Source organism: Bidens hawaiensis, unplaced genomic scaffold (assembly GCF_021521415.1).
Source record: "Bidens hawaiensis isolate Kalapana, Puna unplaced genomic scaffold, B.hawaiensis_p1.1 tig00037265_1, whole genome shotgun sequence".
NCBI lineage: Eukaryota > Viridiplantae > Streptophyta > Magnoliopsida > Asterales > Asteraceae > Bidens > Bidens hawaiensis.
Window position 1 is genome coordinate 40033 of NW_027496507.1, and position 15433 is coordinate 55465.

The window sequence follows — 15433 nt, forward strand, 5'->3', positions numbered from 1 at the left end:
TACCAACCCTCCAGCACCTCAACAGAAAAAGGAAGTAAAATCTACTTCGGAAGTAAATGCTGCTACAAATGAAGTTTCAGATGATGAAGCCCTAGTCTGTTGTGTTGAGAACACAGTTGAGTCTTGGATCATGGACTCTGGTGCGTCTTTCCATGCCACGTTTATCACAAAGAGCCTAATGAATGTTAGAACAGGAAACTTTGGTAAAGTCCGTTTGGCGAATAATGAGGCTCTAGATATTACCGGGATGGGGGATATCGACTTGAAGACTTCTTTAGGAACTACATGGAGTCTGAAAGATGTCAGAATAATTCCTGGGTTAAGGAAGATGCTGATTTCTATTGGGCAGCTTGATGTTGAAGGTTATAGTGTTACTTTCGGAGGAGGGAAATGGAAGGTCATAAAAGGTAACTTGGTAATTGCTCGTGGGAAGAAAAGGGGTACGTTGTACATGGCAGAAATCTCAGCAGGAGAGGTGAATTCAGTGGCTAGTGGACCGAGTCCATCATGTTTGTGGCATCGACGACTCGGCCACATGAGTGAGAAAGGTTTGAAGATACTGGCAGAGAAAGAAAAATTCCCTGATTTGAAAAAGGTGGAACTTGATACAGGGTTCTGTGAACCTTGTGTGCTTGGCAAGAAGAAACGGGTCACCTTCATAAAATCAGGAAAAAACACTTAAAGCAAAGAAGCTTGAGCTTGTTCATACTGATGTGTATGGACCAACACTAGTATCATCATTAGGAGGCTCCAACTACTACGTTACTTTCATTGATGACGCTACACGGAAGCTATGGGTCTATTTTCTCAAAAACAAGTTCGAGGTATTTGAGATTTTTAAGAAATGGAGGGCAGCCGTGGAGATGGAAACGAATCTGAAAGTGAAGTGTTTAAAGTCTGACAATGGTGGGGAGTACATCAGCAAGGAATTCGTTAATTACTGTGCTGAGAGGGGTATAAAGATGATTAATACCGTTCCCGATACGCCACAGCAGAATGGAGTAGCCGAAAGAATTAATAGGACACTGAATGAAAGAGCTAGGGCAATGAGGTTAAATGCAGGGCTTCCAAAGACCTTCTGGGCAGATGCAGTCAACACTGCTGCATATCTTATAAATAGAGGACCGTCAGTTCCTCTTGGATTCAGACTTCCAGAGGAAGTATGGAGTGGAAAAGAGGTTAAATTCAAACATCTTAAAGTGTTCGGTTGTGATGCTTACATTGGGATAAAAGATACATAGAGGGACAAGCTTGACCCTAAGGCGAAGAAGTGTACTTTTACAGGCTATGGAGACGCAAAGATGGGCTATAGGCTTTGGGATCCAGAGGCCAGAAAGGTATGTCGGGCTCGTGATCCGGTTTTTAATGAAGCAAGACTTTACAAAGATAGAAAGTCATTCACACAAGAAGTTGATAAAGAACATGTAGAGTTTGAAGATTCAAGTGAGAAGATTGATAGTCAGAGCTCAGAAACATCAGAAGAGGTTTTGGAAGAAACTGCAGATGAATTTGAGGATTTCTCTGACAGTGGGAGTTCAGAGCCTAATACTGAACAGTCTCCACTAGAACAAGAAATGATTACACCTCAGTTAGAGGTTAGGAGGTCTTCCAGAACCATTAGACCTCCTAAGAGATATTCTCCTTCTGTTAATTACCTTCTACTGACAGAGAATGGTGAACCACAGTGTTACTCTGAAGTAATGAGCTTGAAAGACTCGTCTCAGTGGGAGAAAGCGATGAGAGAAGAGATGGATTCACTTAACAAGAACGAGACTTGGGTTCTTACAAAGCTTCCGGCCGGGAAGAAAGCTCTTCAGAACCGATGGGTATTCAGGATCAAGGATGAAAGTGATGATACAAAAAGATACAAAGCACTATTGGTAGTGAAAGGGTTCCAACAAAAGCATGGGGTTGATTATAATGAGATATTTTCCCCTGTGGTAAAAATGACTACAATCAGACTGGTGCTTAGTATTGTGGCTGCAGAAAACTTACATCTAGAGCAGTTGGATGTGAAGACAACTTTTCTGCATGGTGACCTTGAGGAGGATATCTACATGGCACAACCAGAGGGGTTTCAAACAGTTGGTAAAGAAAGCATGGTGTGCAAGTTAAAGAAGAGTCTTTATGGGTTGAAGCAGGCGCCCAGGCAGTGGTATATCAAGTTTGATGATTTTATGGGCAGGATGTGAGATGGACCACTGTTGTTATCTCAAGAAATTCGCCAGTTCTTATATCATTCTACTGTTGTATGTAGATGATATGTTGATTGTCGGTTCAGACATGTCAGAGATTAATAAGTTGAAGCGACAGATGTCTGAAGAATTTGAAATGAAAGATTTAGGTCCAGCCAAGCAAATTCTTGGCATGAGCATCACCAGAAACAAGAAGGACAGTTTTCTAACTTTATCTCAAGAGAAATACATATGGAAGATTTTAGAGAAGTTTAACGTGAGCGATGAGAAAACCGCTACTCGAAGTACACCTATGGGTAGTCATATTAAACTTTCTAAGGATCAGTCTCATAGTACTGATGGAGAAAAGGCAGAGATGGCAAAGATTCCTCATGCATCTGCAGTGGGTAGTCTTATGTATGCAATGGTATGCACGAGACTTGATATCGCTCACGCAGTGGGAGTTATTAGCAGGTTCATGTCAAATCCAGGGAAAGCACATTGGGAAGCAGTGAAGTGGCTGCTTAGGTACCTAAAGGGAACTTCAAAGATGGCCTTATGCTTTAAAGGCAAGAATGCAATTCTTAAAGGGTTTTCAGATGCTGACTTGGGCGGATGTAAGGAGACTTATAAGAGTACTACGGGATATGTGTTCACTATGGGGGATACTGCAATCTGTTGGAAGTCTAGACTGCAAAAGAGTGTGGCACTCTCAACCACAGAAGCTGAGTATATGGCAGCTGCTGAAGCGAGTAAAGAGCTTGTTTGGTTGAGGACTTTCTTAGAGGAGTTAGGCAGGGAACAAACAGATTATCCATTGTGCTGCGATAATGAAAGTGCTGTGAAATTAGCCAAGAATCCTGTGTATCATGGTAAAACAAAGCACATTCATATGCGTTATCATTACATTCGGGGTTTAGTCAGTGATGGGACTATTCGGTTGAACAACATTAGGGGAGACAGGAATCCGGCGGATATGTTTACCAAGGTTGTGACCTTGGACAAACTGAAGCTATGTGTAGCTTCAGTTGGTCTCCAGGAATAGTGTTGAGGAGGTGGCGACGAACAGGTAGAAGACATGGTTTATATTGAAGACAAAAGATTACAGGTACTGGTGTGTTTACAGGTGGAGCAAGTGAAGACGTTCCGAGGCTCCAAGTGGGAGATTGTTGGGTTTAAGACGGGTGTAGCCCCGGCCCGTCTTGGGTTGGGCAGTTGAAGACTAGAAGGGTTGAATAGGTTGGCCACCCACTCAACTTTAGTGGCCCGTTTTATATTATTTCTTGTAACTTATGGAGAAAGAAATAAACCCTAGTTAGCCTCCCTATATAAACAATGTTGTATGTTGTAATTTCTTGAGCACCTCAATAAAAGAAGAGACACTGTTCGTTGCCCGTGGACGTAGGTTACACACCGTGACCGAACCACGTAAATCCCGTGTTCAACTTTACTTTATTGCATTATAATAATATTATTATTATTAATATTGTTTGAAGTTGATTTGTGTTTGTGATAAGTTCACTGCCGCCACCACTAAAGTATTAATATATTGCAATTATTAATTTGGTTTTGCAATTGTTGCTGTGTGTCCTGTGAGATATTAAGCATACGCCAAAAGTCAAGAATATTGTTGACAGTTGCATGTTGTTGGTTTGTTTGATCAAGATTGAACAAGACGCAAGCAAGTCCAGGTTCTAATTTATATTCGGTTCTAGTTTGGTTGTTTGTTTAATTAATTTGAGTTCAGTATTACTTCTCGTTTGTTTCCGCTGCACGTTTTTTTTTGTTTTATAAATCAATTAGAAATACCGTTAAGTTCTTAAGGCCCGAGCCGTTGTATTGTATTGATTTCTTTAGCCCTATCCGACTCCTTTCGGGTCAGCCGCGTACACGTAATACCTAACAGTTCCTTCCTCTTCCCGCCCCATTTTACCGCCCAATATGCACAACCTTAGCGTATGATACGACAACTCATCAAATTCATGAATACATATGGATTGCTGAAATAATGATTGCCAAGCGTGTACAAAAATTTTGCAACTATGTTATCTATTGATATTCTAATCAATATCGTAGAAGCCTTAAAAATTAACATCCAACCATTACTATAGGCACATTCAACATGTGACAGGATTCCCGGAATGCGAGAAAACTTTGATTGTATGCATTTGGCATGAAAAACAGCACTGTTCATCGGAAAAGGAAATATAAACGAGGTGACCAAGGCATCCCACCATAATGCATTGCGTCGCATCTCCTTTGGATTTGGCGTGCCCTTTTTGGAGTTGCATACTTGCATGATAACATAATGATATCGATGTTATAAATCAAGTCATGAATATTCAATGAAGTGTTAGTAAGTAAAGCACCGCCATGTAATTGTGAATGGCAAGGTATACAGCATAGGATAGAATGAAGCAAATGAAATCTATCCCGAATGGTCTATACTTGTAAAAAGCTTCTCGTACTCGCAAGACCCTAAAAAGCCAAGAATTAAATATTGTCTTGAATCCTAAAGAGGGTGTCAAGAGGGCATTTAGTGTCGTCCAAGCTCGATGGCACATGTTACAAGGTCAAGAAGGGGTTGAAGTGTCAGAAATTACCAGCTCGATGGCACACGCATGCATAATAAGGCACAACAAAAGAAGATGACGCATACGTTGTAAACAGATAATCAAACAATGAGGAGGATGGAATAGAACCGGCAAGTCATGAGGGAAGACTAGATTTAGAAGAACGGTTGAATTGGTTAAGAGATTCTACATAGCAATGTATTCCATAAAGCACTTCGAGACGATTTAGTCTAACATTTATGGTCTATTAGAAAATAAGTTTAGTTTTTACAATTATATTGTTTATCATCAATTATGTGATACTTTATTTTCTATTTATGTGATGTTTTCATTTTTAAAGTAATTTGATGACAAGAATAGAGTTTTGCATTTTTTAGACAAACTCTTTATTAACTAAAATCAAATGGTTACAATATTCCATTTATCAAAACGGTTTGAATATACACAAAGCAAAGACTATCCGAGTTTGCTTCAGTTTCTTTAATTTTGAAAGTCGGCATTTTACTATGCACCGACTAGCATCATACCAGCCCGCCAAGAAAGAAATAGATAATTCCGTTAGTGAATTGGGGTTATTCAACAATGTAGTTTACATGCATTCTTTCTACTAGCTAGAGTACCCAAAAAAAAGAAAAAAAATCATCATCAAACAACAGCGCATTACAAAATCTGATTGCCTCTGCAAGAAAACCGTATCATTTCGAAGCTGCCAAATAGCTCACAAAGCAAATTAAATAATCGCATCCACAATTCCTTTCAGCCACACTTAAATGCGAATTCTCTAGCCACTCTTTAAGATCAGATGAGAATCCCAATGCCGGAAACTTCACATCAAGCCAACCTTCAACCAAATAAGTAATCTTTTTAACCCATTATAAGCGTTCGCGCTCACTTTGCCAATAGCAACATCCCTCCACTTCTTTTGCTCCCATCGTTAGCGTTGATTGATTTGCGTATGAATATATAATAAGCACTGAGTGTAAATAGTTTCTGCATCAAAATGCTTTTAGATAATTAGTGTCATCAAAACCAGCTGCATAAAAAAATATATAATAAGCAGAGTTAGGGGATTATTGGTTTCTAATGTTGTAAGAAAATACTAAATAAAGGTCATTTGTTAAAAAAAAAAACGAAACCGGTTGACATATACTCAAACTCAGCCACAACTCCTTGACTAATGTACTTAGAAGATCTATCACTTACAACATACTTTTAGAAGTGCCCAACATTTCTACAATTTGCTGGTTGTCAAGTGTAACTTTAAGTTCCCCCAAAAACTTCAGTAGGAAATCCTAACATAACATCCTAGTGAAGTGTTTGGAGGATCCCTTGGGATACTTGGGTTTTCCCTTCATGTATGTTCCTTAGTAGTTACTTTGTTGGTTGTCAAGTGACACTTGAAGTTCTCCCAAAACACTTCAATAGGAAATCCTAACAAAGCATCCAAGTGAAGTGTTCGGAGTATCCCTTGGGGACACTTGGCTTTTCCCTTCATGTGTGTTCCTTGGTATAGTTACTTTGCTAGTTGTCAAGTGGCACTTGGAGTTCCCCCAAACACTTCAGTAGGAAATCCGAACAAAGCATCCCAGTGAAGTGTTCGGAGGATCTCTTAGGGACACTTGGCTTTCCCTTCATGTGTGTTCCTTGGTAGTTACTTTGCTGGTTGTCAAGTGGCACTTGGAGTTCCCCCAAACACTTCAGTAGGAAATCCGAACAAAGCATCCCAGTGAAGTGTTCGGAGGATCTCTTAGGGACACTTGGCTTTTCCCTTCATGTGTGTTCCTTAGTAGTTACTTGATGTGTTTATATATATTGAAAATGGCTTATCTTAATGTATATATAGACTAGAGTTATGGGAAGTGCCTGATATATGAAGCTACATGATGCATCAGAAGCGTGAACATGGTTGGCAGTGAGTCTCTATTAAGAGTCGTAGTTTTCATGTTCACATTAAGAGCAAAAGACATGAATCAAGAGGTCATATTTAGTGAGGACCAGGTGAAGATATGTGTTATATAAACATGACTGGGTTCAGCTTCCAATTTTGAAATTTTGGCATCGATTCCATAGGAGGGTGATAATGTAAAAAAGAAAAAAAAATGAAAAAAACTTAAGCTCGAATGAATGGAATATACCCAAATGTTAAATGAGGAATCCACTAAAGATATGATGTAGAATAAGGGCCACTACCACACTAGTTAGTTGACATGTAAGCTTCTACATAATATTTAAACTTTCGCCGTAATTAGAAATTCCATTGCGAAACATACCTATAATCTTAGCTTAGAGCAACTACAATGGGCTAAAAAGCCCAATCAGGTTCGGGTTAGCTTGAGGCATTTGGCTGGGGATTTTTTCATGTTGTAAAACACCTTTGTTCTTCAGATATTCGGTGAAGGATTTTTGGGAGTTCGCCTTTAATTCATACTTGACAGTAAGGCAAAAGAAAATATTGCTTCAACTAGGGATGAGGTTTTTTTTCCTGAATACTCGTACCTGTTCAGTACTCGTACGTGTCTATTGGGTACTGGTATGGTACCCAAATTTACTGATTAGAGGTACGAGTACTTTCGGGTACAGGTACGGGTATTACGGGTACTAATACCTGTTTAGAATATGTAGGGGTTTCTATTAGATTTTCAACACTCGTGACTTAACTTTCAAGCGGGATTTTCAAAACATAATATAGTAATTGAATAAGTTCATTCTCAATCTATATGTGTATATTCATATATTGTGTATTCGTATATTTTTATTTCATGTATGATGTATATGTAATTGTGTATATCATTAAATAACATGTATTAACTTTCTCTCTTGTTTTTCTATATAAATTAAGGAAGCAACAAACAAAGCAAAGGAAAAGGGAATGAATTTTAAATTATGGTTGATTTGTTTCATTTTTATTTTTTAGTTTTAATATTATGTTTTGGTTGCGGCATTACGGTTCTGGTTGTGGTATTACGGTTGTGGTATCATAGATAATTGATTGTTGGTACCGTACCGTTCCGATACCTAGTTTAGTGGAGATTTTTTTGAAAGAACAAGTGGGTACCAAAGCGAGTACCGTACCTAAAGTATCCACACCCGTACCAGTATCCGTAATAAGAATAATAAACAGGGGAGGGGAGGGGAGGGGAGGGGAGGTTATTAGTTTCATTTAAAATTAAATTGTTTAAACCTAGCAAAATATTCATTTTAGTTATTGGCCCAAAAATATTTTTCCTAGAGCCGGCCCTGACTCTTAAAGAATAATAAATAGGGGAGGGGAGGTCCGAGACTTGAAATTAAAGCGGCTGTTGTAGTCACAATCATCGGATACTCTTTCTGCTAATTATTTCTTTAAAGGTTAGAATCATATACGTGTTTTCATCACTTCTTTGCTGAAACAAATCATTAACCAACAAACAACGATGAATAATATGTTATTATTATTATTATTAAATTTACTATTATTGTTATGCCTACCTAATTTACTATTATTATTATTATTATTATTATTATTATTATTATTATTATTATTATGCCTAGCTAATTTACTATGAATCTGAATCTAGGGTTAAAAACTGGGGGAATTAGCCACCCTTCTAGGGTTGATGTGTATCTTTGTGTTAATCATTATAACAATGTATTTCATTTTCTTAGAATAATGGAACCGATTCACGCGAGACATATAACATCCGAGTTTGCAATAGAAGAAGATTTCATTAGCGGCATGCCTGATAATGTGCTAACTAATATTCTCGATCGGTTACCGTTACAAGATGCTGCGAGGACCGCTATTTTGTCAAGTAACTGGAGGTTTAAGTGGACTATGCTTATTAGCCAACTCGTATTTGACCGGAGGTTCTTTGAATATTTAAGAAAAACAAAAGCGGAAAATAATCAAGAGAGAGTTATTAGCAGGATTCTTCTTCAACTTAGAGGAGCCATTACAAAGTGTGTCCTCTATGTCGATGAAGAATTGGACGTTGACGATGAAGATGTCATTCACTGGATTTCATTCTTGTCTAGAAAAGGAATTAAGGACCTCACTCTTGAGGATTATAATGATACACCATTTAAGCTGCCTATCCATCTTTTCTCGTGTTTAGAGTTGAAACATTTGGCACTTCGTAATTGTTGTTTCAATCCTCCACCTACGTTTCATGGTTTTCCGAATCTATTGAGCTTAGAGTTTTATGGAGCGGACAGTGAACTTGGAGGGGTTATTACTCGGTGTCCTTTACTTGAGATTTTGAAACTAGAAGATACTTATACGTCATGCAAAGTAAAGATAGATGAGATTGCAAGGCTTGAAAATCTGAAAATATTATCTTTATCATTGCGTAATCTTGACACTACAATGAATTTTTCTAGTTCCAATACAATCATTGAGCTTCTAGGTTCTCTTCCAAAACTTCAACAGCTTGAGTTGGATTTTGAATGCGGCAAGGTAATCAATGCTAGATTGTGTTTTTGAAGTTTAATTTACAAAAAAATAGTCTCCTTTTATATATATATATATAACGGGATAACAGTATCTCCTTGTAGTTGATAGAAGCTGTTGCTAACACGGGGTCCTCTATTGCCTTTCCCTGCCTCCAGGATCTTACTTTACTATCCATAGATTTATGCAATGGTATACAGTTATCTTGTGCTTTTGAATTGATTAGGAGCTGCCCGAATCTGCGGACTCTTGAAATCATAGTAGGTAAATGTGTACGTATCATATCGCCCATCTTATAAATCTGCAGATTCTTGAAATCATATATAGTCTTGTATAGTTTTGCATTTGAACACTAGCTGGTTATTCTTGCAGGAGGCTGACCCCATTCCAATACCAGAGGTGGAATACAACATAACGGGGCTCAAGAGGTTGGAACTTAAAAATTTTAAAGGTTCAGAGAATGAAATGTACTTGATAAAGTACTTATTTGCGTGTTCTCCTTTGTTAAAAAAGATTGTTATTCATCCCTACTTTTCTCTTGCACCCGGTGAGCAGTTGATGTTTGCTAGGAAGTTGTTGAAGCTCCGTCGAGCCTCCACTTTAGCTGAAATTGATTTTTTCTAATTTTAGGAAGTTGTTTTTAACTTGTCTTTTGTTTCTACTGAATATATTATGGTAAAGCTTGGTTTGTTACTTTGAAACTTGAAAACTGTGTTTGTTACGTCTAGTATACTATGAATTAAGGTGATGTTTGGCGTCTTATTTTGGAATGGGTCACAATGCTTATGAGTTTGATTGTTAGTCTAGTATGAATTAAGGTGATATATGGCTTCTTACTTTGGAATGAGTCACAATGGATATGCTTTAGATTGTTAGTTTACATGGGAGAAAGCGAGGTTGGTTGGGCTACATGGGATCAAGTTTTGGGAAATTGAGTTCCGGGAATTTGAAAACTGTTGTTTACTGTTAATGGAGGTTAATAGGAGCAGGGGATTCCAGTTGTAATGATAATACTGTTTATGATTTAAGTCTCTGATGTATATATAGCAGGAAAGATGAAACTAGAGATTACAAGGACACAAGTTGTTTTTGGAAGCAGGTCAACAAAGTCAAAGTTGACTTTTTGGTGAGGATATATCACTACTTGTCTTATTATCTAGATGTTTATAAATAATTGGGCATGCAAAACGTGGGAATAGACCACTAGTTGCAGTTTTTATTTTTGGCTAGTTTTTTTTTTTTTTTTTTTTTTTGAACGGCAAATTTTATTATACCAAAACCAAACCTCTCCAACGAGAAGCTAGCAGGGGCGGTAAAAAGAACAAATTAACTATCAGAATACAAAATCGATCTATTCCAACTAGCCCAATCTATAACTAAACATTTCACTCTGTTTTTAATCCATAAAAAATTTAACACCTTTATCTCGCTCAGAATGTTAACAATTTTGGGCTAGTTATTTTTTTTTGCAAACCTTCTGTGGAATTTAACTAAAAAAAACAAGATTATAGTATATCAATTTAAGCCTAGAAGTTGTTATTTAGTTACTTTTTACACTAAAAATCAATTTAGTAACAAGATTATAGTATATAACAAAACAAAGATAACTCTTTAATATTATAGTTACCTAATACAAAATTCAATTATATATTTTCCTATTCTTAGTTATAAAAATAATGCAATTGTCATAAATTATAAGTAGCTCTAATAAGAGCATTAACAAAATATACTTTATATCTTATAAATCATTTTCAATTAAATAATATTTTTATTAATTTTATTATTTTATCTCTTTAATTCACTCACAACCACTCTAACAGAAAATTTTCAAATACACAATCCTATTTTATAAAAACCCTAAAACAATCTTAAGTGGGTATTTGGGATTCCTTATTTTACCTCCTTATGAGTTATATAAGTTACAAAGTTATAACTTATGACTATGCACTCACAGAGTTTAACTTTCCCAAACAACTTATAACATAAGTCATAAGAAGATAAAATAAGCAATCCAATCAGGGATAAGATCAGTACCGTACATGTGCTTGTACCCGAAAGTACATGTACCGAAAAGCATTAATCTTGGTATCCACACCCGCTTTGGTACCACTTATTTATTTTTTTTAAACTCCACTAAACTTGGTATCAATACATGTACGATACCAACAATCAATTATCTATAAAACCAAAACCAAAATACCACAACCAAAACATAATAGCATAATACCAAAATTAAAATTGAAACAAATCAACCATTATATAAAATTAAATGATGATGAATGTTGCTACTTAGTGATTGGAAAAAAAAGAGAAATGTGGTTTGATTAGAGCTCGATGGAAGGCTTAAGGATATCCCGGTAAAAACACTATCAGAGTTATGAGTTTTATAAATTCCAATAAAAAAACCCATACATAATCCTAACGGGTAGCAAGTACCCGTACCTGTACCAATACCCAAATATACATGTGTTTAAAATCTGGTAAATTTGAATACTCGTATTCATACCCGTTCCGAATAAACAGATACAAATTGAAACTATTAACTAAAACCGCAAATTTAGACAAACCACATGGACGAAAACCGCGATTCACTCTTCTAAGATTGTCTAGTAAAAATGAATCTATTCGTAAACAACTTTTTCCATGTCTGGACACTTGGCTGCTTTGTGACGCATGGAAGATCCATCTTTATCAAAGTTAGCCAATAGGAACTCCGATGATCTCTTAAAAGTGTTTAATATTTTTCATTGACTAACTTTTAAATAGAAAGTTTTGTCAACCCACTGCACCAAATCTTGCTAAGTGCAACCTTGGTGATCTCTCTTATACTCGCATAATAGTTTTCGTTGTTGATCAGTCATCGTGAATTTTTGAACACCTTTTAGTTTAAAAGCCATAGTTGATGTGATTTTAAAATTTATCATTTAACATTTATGGTGATCAATCTAGATCTATGTACACTGAACTTCACAAGTTCATTAATGTGTGAATGTACATGAGAATTTTGAAGGTCCTTGTTTCTATTTTCTTCAAATAGGTAAACTAAAAGGACATGAAAATTTTTAAGGTCGATGCATTAATTTGAGAGTTGCTCACGAATATAAGCCAACTCTTTAAATTAATAATGTATTAATTTATCGATATAATAATATTTCACTAAATTAATAAAATATTTCGGTCCCAACATTATTAATTTATAGAGGTACTACTGTAGTGGGCTTTCAGGGTGGGGGTTTCCCCAGAACAGGAGATTGTAGGCTGTAACATCCTAAATATTATAATGTTAAATTATAATATTAAATAAAGATTTCGTTAAGATTGTCGTGTGTTAACGTTTAACTAATATTAAAAATAGAAAGGATCATGGACTTAAAATGAATTAAGATGGTGGGATGGGCTTAGGTCCATGGGCCTTAAGGGGTATAAATACTCCCTTAAGACATCCTAAAACCCGAAATCTCATTCCATCCTTTCCATAATATCTACACACACTCCAAACACACACACCTTCCTTATTACATAAACGGCCAAGAGAGAAAGAAAGAGATCCGAGACCAAATCAAACTAACCATTATTAGATCTTCTATATATAAGATAGATCCAAGGATTTAAGATTCATAAACAAGCTAGCCGAAACCAAACAAACCCATAAAGGTATGTTCTTGATCTTAAAGTTTATGTTTTAATAAACGATTAGTCTTGAAACTTGTATCTAGAGTAGATCGGCTTTAAACGAACATTAAAGTTGAAAACTTGATGTTGTTGATGAAAGAAACGAACCCAAAATGGAAACGAATCGTTAGAAAGGAACCCTAAAAATCTAGTCTTGAACGATTAAGGTTTAAAGATCCAAACTTTATGATTTCCCGAGTCAAGTCTTACCCGAAAATGGTCACGAGAGCGCTTAAGGGGTAAGATAGCATCATGTTAAAGGTTATTATGTTAAATAATAATAATAATAATAATAATATATAATCATATGAAAAAAGGGCACTTGAAAGTCCAACTACTGTGCACCTAAGAAACCCACAGTGATCGATTACTTTGACCATCGAAGAATTCGATTACAAAGAAAATCAGGTACACATACACATCGATTACAATCTGAGCTCAATTACAAGTTCTGATCGAATGGCCACATCCGTACTCGCATACAATAAAATCGATTACACTGTGTACGAGTCTTAATCGATTACACTCAAGGTTCGCATACAAACCCTTACACTCGATTACAATGGAGTTTGATTACAAAAGAAACCGATTTCAGTGAATATATACGGAGTCAAATAGAATCCAGATCGATTACTTCTCATATGGGCATCGATTACATATAAACTCGATTACATTATACATACACACTCGATTACAATTGTAACCACTTACAAAAGTATTAAAATATAAGGTGCTACAAGAACTTTTCAAATATATAGAAAAATTACAACATTTCTCTCTTATTTACTCATAACACATTAAACCACTCACTAAATTATAAAAACTCACTCTCATAATTTAATGAGTTAGATGTGTGAGTTAGGGCCGTCACTTTTACCTGAAACCCAACCGGAACCCGAACTTACCCGAACCGAAAAACCTGAACCCGAGAAAAGACTAACCTGAACTCAAACCGTAATAATTCGGGTTTGATTTTTAAGTTTCGGGTCAACCCGAAAAACCCGAATAAACTTTTAGATTTGAAATTAAATATATTTTTAGGTGTAATAGACGTAGTCTTAGTCACTAGAGTTATTAGTTGCTGACCCTAATCGATTATTGTCATTCCAACTATTATGGATTGATTGTTTATTGTTAATTTATGTTTTCCGTTTATTACTAATAACAACCGTAGCTAAACAACCAAATTACGTCCAATTGAAGAATATTGTTCTTCTTTTGAACTATTTTATCAAGTTATGTTGGTTTATTATTTGATTATTTGTGTTACGAGCAAAGAATAATATGTTGTTTTAATTTTAGCATCGAAGATTTCTATTTTTTTTGTTTTTTGTTTTTTATGATACTCGAAACCCAATTAACCAACCCGAAAAAACCCGAACCCGAAAAACCCGACCCGAAAAACCCGAAACCTGAAAAACCGAACCCGAAAAAAAACCCTAGTGTAAGTTAGATGTGAAAAAGATAGTTTTGATACTCAAATAGTCATCTTGGTCAAACCTCATTGACTTAAAAAAAACCAAACTAATTGTTAATAATAAAAGCATTAAAATAATAATAAAAATAAAGATACAAAGGAGAAAATAAACAGCGGAGTGAGTGAGTGGAATCAAATGAAATGAAATGTGAGCGTTGAGTTGAGAGTCATCGGAGAGTGAGACTGTATGCTAATTAATTTCTTCATCTCGTTTTAAGGTTATTATTATTATTATTTGTTTAATTTCATCACTTGCTTTCTTATTATCTGTATATAGAAAGAAAGAAAGAAAGAAAGAAAGAAATTTGTTGTTTTGGTTAGTAATTTCTCAAAATAAGTCACTCATTAACCAACAACCATGATAATGATTATTATTATGATTATGAATGATGTGTAGCTACCTTTATATTGTCATTGAGCCAAATGTAATCATCATCACAGTATCTTATACATGAAAAATACCCATGAATTCAGTTTCATATCCGGAGTCGGGTTTTCCAACACCTAAAATCGGGTCTTTCAAAAACCTGATTTATACATGAAAAATACCCATGAAATACCGGCAGCCTCTTAGAAAATCCAATCCATACACGGAAAAAACCCGAAAATAGAGATTTTTCAATATACGGAAATAAGATATTCAAATACATGGTTCTATACCCGACCCGGACCGTTGCATATGATATATTTTTAGAGACAATAAACGGATCCGAACTCGAATCGGTTATGACCAATACCCAAATTTCCAATATCTAGTTATACCCAAACTCGATTCCATACCTGAAATCGGGTATTAAAAAAACATGATAAGCGTCCTAGCTTCAAAACAAAATAAGATAAGATATAAGTATAAATATAAAAAAACAAATGGAAATGAAAATAATTCACAGGGGAGGGGAGAGAACTACGCTGTGTTCCCGAGTTCATTTATAAAAAGAAATGTGAAGTAAAGAAAGTTTTCTCTTCTTTTCTTTTCTTTTCTTTTGACATCTTCTCTTTCTCTTCAATTTTCTTTCCTTTCAAATCTTTTTAATTTGGAAATATACAAATTCTCTTATTTATTTATAATATTCTCTCCCCTCCTCTCATTTTTCTTCTTTTAATGAAG

General features: G+C 35.7%; 1 protein-coding gene and 1 long non-coding RNA gene across 2 annotated transcripts in view; one reads left to right on the forward strand and one right to left on the reverse strand.

The window, feature by feature from the left end:
* Window positions 1-8350: 8350 nt before the first annotated feature.
* On the forward strand, window positions 8351-10288 carry LOC143589185 (F-box/FBD/LRR-repeat protein At1g13570-like). Its single transcript, XM_077070018.1, has 3 exons — window positions 8351-9182; window positions 9281-9448; window positions 9549-10288. Exons 1-3 carry the CDS (start codon window positions 8397-8399, stop codon window positions 9798-9800), a joined length of 1206 nt encoding a protein of 401 aa, XP_076926133.1. The 5' UTR covers window positions 8351-8396; the 3' UTR covers window positions 9801-10288.
* The window catches only part of LOC143589186 (uncharacterized), a 28390-nt gene continuing 21716 nt past the window's right edge, over window positions 8760-15433 (reverse strand). Inside the window, exon 3 of the long non-coding RNA XR_013145228.1 lies at window positions 8760-8909. This is a non-coding gene — a long non-coding RNA (uncharacterized LOC143589186). The remainder of the gene's footprint in view (window positions 8910-15433) is intronic.

Coding starts and splice junctions, on each gene's coding strand:
- LOC143589185 (XM_077070018.1), top strand. CDS start 8,397: ATGGAACCGATTCACGCGAGACATATAACATCCGAGTTTGCAATAGAA. Junction 9,183..9,280: donor TGGATTTTGAATGCGGCAAG/GTAATCAATGCT, acceptor ATCTCCTTGTAG/TTGATAGAAGCTGTTGCTAA. Junction 9,449..9,548: donor AAATCATAGTAGGTAAATGT/GTACGTATCATA, acceptor TTATTCTTGCAG/GAGGCTGACCCCATTCCAAT.